Source organism: Gambusia affinis, linkage group LG09 (assembly GCF_019740435.1).
Source record: "Gambusia affinis linkage group LG09, SWU_Gaff_1.0, whole genome shotgun sequence".
Lineage (NCBI taxonomy): Eukaryota > Metazoa > Chordata > Actinopteri > Cyprinodontiformes > Poeciliidae > Gambusia > Gambusia affinis.
In genome coordinates, this window is record NC_057876.1 from 21,833,239 (window position 1) to 21,843,573 (window position 10,335).

Below are 10,335 nucleotides of genomic sequence, written 5' to 3' on the forward strand. Positions count from 1 at the left end.
TTTGCATCCCGCCCCCGGGCTTTCTCTGTCTAGCGTTCATTCACTACGATGCGCGCCTAGCTGAAGGAGGCTCTCCGTGCCCGGTCCCCCCTCTGCAAGCCCCAAACTTTCTAATGAAACCCCCACACGCTTTTTGACGAATATTATTACTCTGTAGCGGGACAAGAAGGGTTTCCGACTAATTAATCAACATTTGTTTATATTGAGAAGAAAACTCCAGGTAGGTTCTTTCTTTGATTAAAACAATTGTGGCTACGTGTACAGTATGGAAGGGTAATTTTGAGAGATTTGTTTTTGTAAAATTAAGTTAAAAAAAGAAAGAAAAAAAAAGGAATTGTGAGTAAATAAATGCTGTTTTTGTTTATAAAGGACATGGATCCCAGTACCACAGACGGGGGAGCTGAGGAGAAGCTCATTAAAAGTCCTGTAAGTACAAAACAGAAATCAATGTCTCATTGAAATTTGGTTATAATCCAATCAATGAATCAACGTTGATTCTTTTGCATGACACTCTGAAGTGTCCTGCGGCTTTTCTGTGGGATCCGTGTGTCCTGGCCTGTGGACACTGTGAGTCAGTGAGTAACATCTGGATGTAGGGTTGACCCTCCAGCTTGGCTGCGTGCAGCTGCTGCTCCAAGCAGGAGGGTCCCGCTCAGCGGAGGTCAGCTCTCCCAACGAGTGCCACAAGGTCACCAGAGAGTTTATAATTTGCAGAAACAGGGGACAGGACCATCAGTGTGATGTCCATTAACATGCAGAGCACTGTCTTGCAGTTTACATTATCGGTCATACTCGGATCAGGAGGCATGCCAGTTTTTTCTTGCTGCAAAAGAAAATAGGTCGACTGCAGCACCGGGCAGTTTGGAACATGTGCGGTGAGGGCTTTTTCTCTGCTTCTTCTTTCCACCAGCCGCCCAAGGTGATTCTCAAACATGGCGTGGAGCTGGAGGAAGAGCAGGAGGAGCTGGCAGAGCACCAGCCCCTGGAGCAGGAGGACCTGAACTTCGAAAGGTGGAAGCGCAGGCCGATTCCCAAACGGACACTCCACCAGAAGATAGCCGACCTCAAGACGTACCTGTGGAATGCAGAGACCAACGAATTCATGGGTCGCTCCGGCAAGAGCTGGAGTGAGTTGACGAGCTGTAGAAGGTTCTGTGTGCTGTTGCAAAAGTTATTTCTGTTTTTACATGTCTTAGAGATGAGAAACTCCACACAAACTCAGGAGGATGCATGGGGTTTGAATGTTGTCACAAGGCTAAGTTGAGGGTGGGAAATGTTCCTCCAGTCCACAGCCTGTGTGTCCTCATGCTTGATGTTTACATAGGTGCATGGATGATTCAGAGAGTCCCGACAAAAACAGACTGCCTGGGGACATGTCCTCAGCGGGAGGACACGGTTCTTGGCCTCGCATTGGCCAGGAATCAAATTCCTCTAAATCTTACCATGCTCTCCGCTGTCTTGTTCCCAAAGCCTTGGCGACCTCGCTGCTGAACTGAACATTCACCAGACCCTGGGCTGCAGTAAAACACGTAGACGTGCTTCAGCCTTGAGCTTCTTTAGACATGCACCAATCTGGCTTTTCTACGGTTTACCTCCATTCACATTACAATTTTTTTGTTTTAGAGACATAAAAGTTAATGAAGCAGGTGCCTTGATTGACTAAATCTTGAGCATAAAATGAAATACAAGAATATTTGCATTACTGTAAATGTTCCTAATCTCTATCTGGTTTATTTTAAGCTAGAAAAAGCACAATCAAACGGCAACTTACTGCTTGTTGCATTCATGGATGGAAGATAACAGGAGTTCTTAGTTTCCGTGAGATGTTTTCGTATTTGACCTCCCAAATACATCAGGAACAATTACGGAAAAATAATCTGATTCTGATAATTGGGAAAGAAATAGTTGCAGTTTTTTTTGTTAGAGATAGGAGTTTTGGTATCTCTTTACAATAAGACTCTCCTAATAGATCAAAAATCAAATCAAATCAAATTTTATTTGTATAGCACATTTCAGCAGCAAGGCATTTCAAAGTGCTTTACATCAAATCAAACACATAGATGCTAATAAATAGTTTATAAACACTTAATAAGTCATTAATAACTGCTTATTATGGATTAATTAAGAGTGCAAATGAGACTGTAAGCTAAAAAAAAATATGCTCACAAATGCTTATTGTGCTTACAATGTAGCCTGAAATGTTTAGTGTGACACCTCTAGATTAAAATACATATGAGAGCAGATTTGGCTTGCTAGTTAGCAAGAAACTAGTAGATTTTGTCTCCTTTTCACCCTTAATTAATGTATAATTATCAGTTATTAATGATTTATAAAGTGTTTAGAGATGAATTAGTAACATATCTATGAACTATTTATTATCCATCCATATTGAGAGCCTTATTGGAAAGTTTTAAATCCAGCAGAAAATGGTTCGTTTGGAAAATCAACTCTATGAATTAAAGCGTACGTCCATTAACTTTTTATGATTTTCTTTATTACATGTTGGCAGAAGATAGAGGGAGCTTCCAGTTTTGATGCGTTTACTAAAATAAAAAAAACTGTTTTCTTTTGTATTTGACTTACCGATCGATTGTGTGAGCTGATCAAAGGAAATTGTCCAATTAGGATTTAATTTTTAATTAATTTTTTGAATCAGCGGAAAATTAGGAAATGAAGAATTAGGGTTGTCCTGATTGACTGGCTTTGATACTTTCATGTGAAACCAACAATCAGCTACTGTCCTTTTTATACGAATACTGCACTCGCTGTTTTGAAATAAAAAAAAAAAAAATACTTTTTTGCCACTTATACATCAAAGCATTTGCCTTTCATCAGATTTTTAAGATAAAAATGTAAAACAATTATATCAAATTAAATAATGTTGGTTGTTTTTACTGTATTTTTACCAATTCAGAAAATATCAATATCCGTTTTGTTGCGATCATTGGGATTATTGGCAAATTGAGACGTTTGACATGGACTGGATGAGTTGAGTCATTTATGACATAGGGCTGTAAAGATTAATCGGTTTAATAGTGATTAATCGATTATTGAAATAATTGCTACCTGACTTAGGAATCAAATAACCGTTAAACTGGAGAATACAGGCTCTAAAAAAGACCTTTTGCTGAAAGAACACACTGAGTCAAAACTGTACAAAACAAAAATACATTTTACATTTAAGAAAAAAACTCTGTATCTATAAATCCGATCCACCCAGAACTCCTAACGTGGCAGTTTTAGCTTCACCTGGTTCAAATTCTGTTAAAAATAATCAACTATTGTTATTAATCCAAAAAATAATCATTATTTGATGTGAAGTCTAGGAGAAATGTTTTTTTACTTGTTGATGTTACTACAAATGATCAAGCGTTCACTCAACAAATGCTGTGTTATTCCATTTTACACAATAAAATATTAATTTCCATATCTAAAAAGGGAATTAATTTAGTTTATTTGCATTTTTGTGTATTTCTAGTATAGTATAAAAAGTCTAAAATGAAAAATCTGCAGAATATGCCAATATCTTATCCGATTAGTCGTCAAAATAATCACTAACTAAAACAATCGTTAGTTGCAGCCCTAATATGACGAAGCAGGCGCTTGTTGCCACGTGTTGCAGTAGACAAATGCATTTCAAGAAAGTCTCAGTTTCATGGATAAAGTGAACCGCTTCACCTTCAGGCAGGGATAAGAGCTGAATGAAGCTACATAACCAGTGCGTGCACACTTGTGGAGAAGTGGGGCCCATGTGTCCTCTGAAGAAAAGGGCCCTGAGTTGAAGTCTGCTCTGCGTGTCCTGTGAGGCAAGTGTGCATGAGGGGACACAATGCCAGAGTGGGGTGATTGGGGCTCCTTGGAGCTGGCTGGGCCTCTATGGCTGCAAAAAAAAAAAAAAAAAAAAAAAAAACCTTCACTACGATGGCAACCGGAGGTTCACTGTGTTCCTGAGTGAAAGAACAGGCTGGGAGATTTCTCACTGAGCTCAAACAGAAAGGCCTTTGTGGCCGCTGCTAGTCCCCTCTAAAATTGCACGCACAGCAAAAGCCATTAAGTTTGGGACACATTAAGTTAGATTAGCTAAAAAGTAGCAACAATCACTGTGAAGACACAAAGTCTAACCAAATTTTCTTAGTTCAGTTTCTAGTTCAAATATCTTACCACACTTTACATGAGACAAAATTAACTAACAAGTAACTTTTTACCAGGATAAATTAGATTATTTTAAGTAAACAATTCCTTAATATTGATGAAAAATTTCAAGATTATTTCACTTTTAACAACACATTTTTCCCATGTTATAAGTGAAACAATTTGCAAGTGCAATTAGTACTTCTTCATCAAAATTAAATCACAAGCAACTTTTCAGCAACATACAGGAGGTTATTTAAGTTAATAATCCCTTAAACATACCAGTTCTGTTAGCAGATTATTTCACTTATAACACATGAAAAATGGCTTGTTTTAAGTAAAATAATCTGCCAGTGGAACTAGTAAATTTTCATCAACATTAAGAATTATTGACTCAAAACAACAGTTTTGTCTTATTTCAAGTGTACTTGAACCAGAAACTAGAATAAAAATACTTGGTAAGATTTTATGTTTTTGCAGCAAATGAGGATTTCTCTGTTATGGAGTAATTATACACTGTAAAAACACAAACCCATACCAAATATTTTTTTTGATTTAGTTTAGAGAGCAAATTTATTATTACACTTGTAATAAGACAAAATTAACTTACAAGTAGCCTTTCAGCTTGATATGGCAGCTTGTTTAAGGCCAATAATTCCTTAATATTGATGAAAAAGGGCCAGTTGGACCAACATATTTTATAAGTCATAATAGTTTTGTTCCACCAACAGATTATTTCATCTATAGCAAATAGTTTTTCATCAATATTAAGGAATTATTGACTTGAAAGAAGCTCCTATTTCTTGCTGAAAAGTTACTTCTAAGTTATGTTTTTTTTTTAAGTGTACTAAGATATTTGTACTAGAAATGACCAAAAATGCTTGGTAATGTTTTGTGTTTTTGCAGTGTATGGGCTCTAGAGGTCATTTGTAGCTCCAGACATGAAGGGGGAACATTTCCCCCTTCATGTCTTCATAAAGAAAATTAGAGGCAGCACTAATCAAAGACAGGAAGTGAACTCCAGACAACACAAACACACACAATAAGGTTCATTATTTCCCTTCGCTCTGATCAGACTTAACCTCTTGTGTAATAACATTTTCCCGCCGCTCTGTCTAGGTCTCATCCTCCTGTTCTACGCTGCACTTTATGCATTTCTGGCGGCCATGTTTGGCGGCTGTATGTTTTGCCTCATGTGGTCCATCAGTCCCTATCATCCCACCTTCAATGACAGAGTGATGCCACCAGGTAAGAAAGCCCCCAGACTCTGATGTGCCGCTGCGTTTCATTCTGCTCTGTGCAGTTGACTGTCTCTGGGTCTCCACTGGCAGGTCTGACGATGGCCCCACACCTAGAAGGCCACGACATCGCTTTCAATGCATCGGACCGCAAGTCCTGGAAGAAGTACACCCGGTCCATTGATGAATTTCTAAGATGTGAGTCTGTCTGGGCACGATGACATTAAACTTTCAGGTTGCTGAGTTTGTTGAAAATTAAAGAAACTTCAGAGTTTTTTCTTCATCCTCATCTTCTTCTACTTTTGTCTCATTTTTTAACATTTGTTTCCTGCAGAGCATGCTGGGAAGGGAAGCCTCTTTGTGGGCAGAGAGTAGCCATTCAGTACAGTTTTTTTTTCACACCAAGCTTTTGTCAGGCTTCTTTTGCCAGAGGCCTGAGCTTGGCAGAGTTTTGCTGTTGCAAAGGTTTATTTATGCCTCACTCCCTCTTCTTTCCCTCCTCCACTCTCTCATTTTTCCACTTGGTTTTCCTCTTTTTTATTTCTATTTTTCCAAAAATGTTTATTGGTAAGTTGGGAACAAGTCCATACGGTCTTTTTCGCTTTTCGATTAGTTGAAGGTCTAATTGTGAGAAAATATTGCTTAAACTCAATCAAAAAAGAGAAAAATCTGATTTTCTCTACTAAAATTTGCAATTGTGTTTGTGAAATTTAGCTTTACAGCTGCATCATGTAAAAAAAAAAAAAAAAAAGTTTTATTTCACATATCTGTTCAAATAATCACCATGTTGTGACAGTTTGTTGTGAGACAGGTAAGCTGTGAAAAGATCAATCATTGCCGTCTGAAGGAATGTAGCGCTCCCGACCAAAAACAACCAATCAGAGCCAGGAGGCGGGTCTTAGTGCTTCCAATCAACCTAATGTACTCAAACTAAATGGGCTAGTAGCAGAAAAACAACTTGCAGTTATAGGAAGACTGTTTATCCGTCATTATCGGTGGCCATGCTAACTAGCAGGAGCATTCACAACATGTTATGCTAGGTGCAGCATAGCATAGCATGGCTCTTATTGGTTGTTTATTACTTAGAGGAGCTACATGCTATCATAGATTATCTATCTCATACTCTACTGTCACAACCACATCATTGTTTCAACAAACATGTAAAAAAATATTTTTTGTTAAAGTTATTGCGGCTTTCATAATTAATAAATTGATATAAAAACACCTTTAGATTTATTTTGACACTTTGTTGAAACCCAAACACGACAAGTTCCTAATACAACTGAAAGCTTCCTGATATTTATGAGTTAAAATACCTAAAAATTAGGACATATCCAGAACAAATTAGTGATAAGACTTTGGACAAAAGTCACAAAAGGTAGAGTGTATTTATATGAAGCTGAATTAGGACCAGAAAGTTTGCTCAAAAGAAAAAAAAATAATTGAAAAATTATATTGAAACTGTAAAAAGTTTTGGAACTGAAAACAAATGAAAGAAAAATCAGGTTCAGGTCTATATTTTAGCTTAAGACTTTCTTTCAATTTCAAACATTTTCTTTTCCAGTTTCAAAATAAATTTTTAGTTATTTTTTTTTTTCTTTTGAACAACTTCTATAGCCCAAAATTTGTGGCCCCAATTTAGCTCCATAAGTTTACAGCGACGTTGGAGTTGATTGTTGAACTTATTTATGTAGATTTTATCAGGGCAGATTCCGTGTATGAGTTTAAAGGACACTTCTTTTACCTCCGTGGGTTTGCCTCTGCTCTCCACTTCCAGCGTATAATGACGCTGCTCAGGACAGGAAGAATATTCGGTGCGCACACGACTCGTACTTCATGCAGGACCACCTGGAGGACAGCTCGGAACGGATCGCGTGTCAGTTCAAGAGGTCCTGGTTGGGGGAGTGTTCAGGGCTGCAGGACCCCTACTATGGCTATTCTCACGGAAGGCCATGCATCCTGCTCCGCATGAACCGGGTAAGGAGAGTGGCAGTCACTGCAAGAGGCGAATATGAAGGATGAGGAGCTAACAGAGCGGGACTGAGGGTGTAATCGCGGAATAGTGACTCCTAGTGGCCAATTGTAGAACAACACGGGAACCGTTTGGAGAAAAAACTTGATCGCCATTGAGTCTAAGTATATTAGGACTGGGAAATAAATAAATAACAATATATATATCGCGATAGAGACGTGATAAATATTAAAAGAAAAAAACGTCCTCTAGAAAATTAAATCGTTTTACTTAACCGCACAGCATTCTGGGAGATGTCAGCAGCAGAGGAAAGGCTTAAGCTAGATTTGTGGGATCACGGCAATATTTTTATTCCTATTCCTGCCTTTCCGACAGTCTTAAGACTCCTCGATTGTCGGGATGACTCTTAAGATAAACGTAAGCAATATTCCCGCCGTGTGTGGTGAGCTAAGAGTGATCTGGTCCGCTTGGAAGCATGTTGGAACCACTCCGGTCTAAAATCATGGCTATTCAACTCACTCGCTGTCCGGTTAACTAACCACTCTTTGGTTACTTAGCAACAGTGTGTTGACCTCATAACTGCTTAAATATAAACTACCAGAGTGGAGTGAAGGGAGAAAATAAGAACAGTTGGAGATGAAATTGAAATTAAAACAGGAACAACAGTTTTGCGGTATATAACATATGTAAAACAAAAACTAATCACTTATTATCGATATCGACTGATATGAAATCCTTATATCACGATACATTTTTCAGCCATATTTTCCAGTCCCAATATATTTAGCTTTCAAGTTAAATATTTAGCTTGGAGCTAAATATTTTTGTTTGTGAGCTAAATAGTTAGTTTACTGGTTTAGTTTGGAACTGGCACATTTATAAACAAATTAACAACAATGTGTAAATGGGATTTTTTTTCTCCTTTAACAGGGTAAATAACCCAAACTCTTGAGTTAATTTTTTCACTATTTCACTTTGCAAACAGTATAGCGTGTGCATTGCAGTTTTTATGTGCAAGATACACACACTTATACCAGCCGTCCCTGTGTATATGGAAAACTTGTGTGAGTTTTGCTTACGGTTCATTTTTTAAGTAAAAACTTCAAATCTTTGTTTTTGTGTGTGTGTGCTAAAATGTTCTTTATGTTATTGTTTCATAGATTCTTGGTTACCTACCTGGACAGGGTAAACCAGTAAATGTCACTTGTGGGGTTAAGGTATGAAAAACATCAGTCGTTATGTTGTATTAAATTCAGTACCTTTCTAAACTATCATACCCCTTGAACATTTTCACATTTTGCCTCACCAAAACCCTTTAATGTATTATATTGCAATTTTTATCACAAAGAATAGCTGGAGTGGAAGAAATAACAGTTGGTCTGGTCAGTGTGGTATTACATAAATTCGACTTTATGAGCTTTACATCTTGTTATTAGTGGGCAGTCATGTATTTATTTCCTTCCATTTCACTGTTATAGTCTATAGTCTTCTGTTGGTCTATCACATAAACTAATTTAAAAGATGGCAAAATGTAGAAATATTCCCGGGCTATGAATTTAAATGCGAACAAGTGAATAAAATTACTTGTTTTCTCTCCTAGAAAGGACCTCAAGAGGCCATAGGAGATATTCAGTTTTTCCCTAAAAACATTTTTGACCTGAATTACTACCCTTACTACGGGAAGCTCAGACATGTAAGTGCTGATTGACGAACCGGGAGTTCAGTCGAACCCGATCAATCTGAGTCGTTTTGTGTTCGTTTCGTCGCAGGTGAACTACTCCTCGCCGGTGGTGGCTGTTCGTTTCGCAGGAGTGCAGCAGGACGCCCACATCCACGTGCAATGCAAACTGAACGGGAAGGGAATCATTAACGATTCGCCCACCGACCGCTACCTGGGCAGCGTGACCTTCACCCTGGAGGTCGGAGCGTGAGGCAAAGACATTGCGACGCTCCTGTGATGGAGGCAGGAGAACATGTACAAGAGAAGAAATATTTTAAACCTTTATTTTTTTTTTTCTTGAATTATTTCCTCACCTTTCTCTTAAATACCCATGTCTTCTGCTGTGAAACAAAATAAGGAACTAGATTTATACATTTTTATTTTGCATCTGTTGTTTCTTGAACCTTAAGCAGAGTATTGGCACCTACAACAGACAGTGCTGTGCACCGGACAGCTGCATAGTGGGAATTACAATTCAGCTCCTCGTATTTTATAATGATTAGCAAAATTAATCAAAACTAAATTAAATTCTGCCCAATTAGTTAGCGTTTCTGGCTATGCAAATCCAATTCTGACTTAAAGCATTACTAGGGAATTAGAAAATGTCGGCAGGTTAGTTGATGTTTTTTCTTGCACATTTTTTTGTAATGGTGATAAGGTACTAATTTGTTTTGAATTATATTATTCAATTAAGTTGTAAGAATTCAAAGAACTATCATGTAAGCGCTGAAAAGAAGACTTGTGTTGTACTTATACAGAAAAATGACATAATAAATGCAAATACATGATTACTATATTTTTTGTTGAATAGAGCAGTATTTTAAATTTATGATGTGTGTATGCTTCTTTTTTTTGCAAAAGCAAAATAATATTCTAGGCTGATCAATAAAGAAATATATTATGATAAATAATAATTCTACTATGAATCCAATTTGATTTGAACTTTCCTCTGTAAGTGAAATCATGACCTGAAAATCCTTGTATATACTCATGTATGGAGCTAAATTGAGGCCATAAAGTTTGCTCAAATGAAAAAAAAGAAAAAAAAAAGAAACTGAAAAAAAGCTTTGAAACAAAAATAATGTTTTAAAACTAAAAAAACATTATGTGAATTTGAATAAAAATGTACAAAATACTTTTCATATTCATGTTTTTTCTTTCAGTTTTGGGACTTTTTTTTAGAACAAACTTTATGGCCCCAATTTAGCTCCTTACTCAGGTTATCTTCGGTAAATCTGACATATTTAAGTGTGAAAATCTGCATTGTTGACACT

General features: G+C 37.2%; 1 protein-coding gene across 1 annotated transcript; it reads left to right on the forward strand.

The window, feature by feature from the left end:
- The first annotated feature begins 35 nt into the window (after positions 1-35).
- On the forward strand, positions 36-9,857 carry atp1b4 (ATPase Na+/K+ transporting subunit beta 4). The gene is made up of 9 exons (XM_044127855.1): positions 36-220; positions 370-426; positions 911-1,127; positions 5,251-5,379; positions 5,463-5,567; positions 7,147-7,346; positions 8,502-8,558; positions 8,942-9,034; positions 9,111-9,857. Exons 2-9 carry the CDS (start codon positions 373-375, stop codon positions 9,270-9,272), a joined length of 1,017 nt encoding a protein of 338 aa, XP_043983790.1. The 5' UTR covers positions 36-220; positions 370-372; the 3' UTR covers positions 9,273-9,857.
- Positions 9,858-10,335: the final 478 nt, after the last annotated feature.

Bases quoted from the DNA above. Each gene is read 5' to 3' on its own strand.
- atp1b4 (XM_044127855.1), top strand. From the start codon at position 373: ATGGATCCCAGTACCACAGACGGGGGAGCTGAGGAGAAGCTCATTAAA. The intron at 1,128-5,250 runs GTGAGTTGACGA...CGCTCTGTCTAG, and splicing joins TCGCTCCGGCAAGAGCTGGA to GTCTCATCCTCCTGTTCTAC. The intron at 5,568-7,146 runs GTGAGTCTGTCT...CTCCACTTCCAG, and splicing joins CATTGATGAATTTCTAAGAT to CGTATAATGACGCTGCTCAG.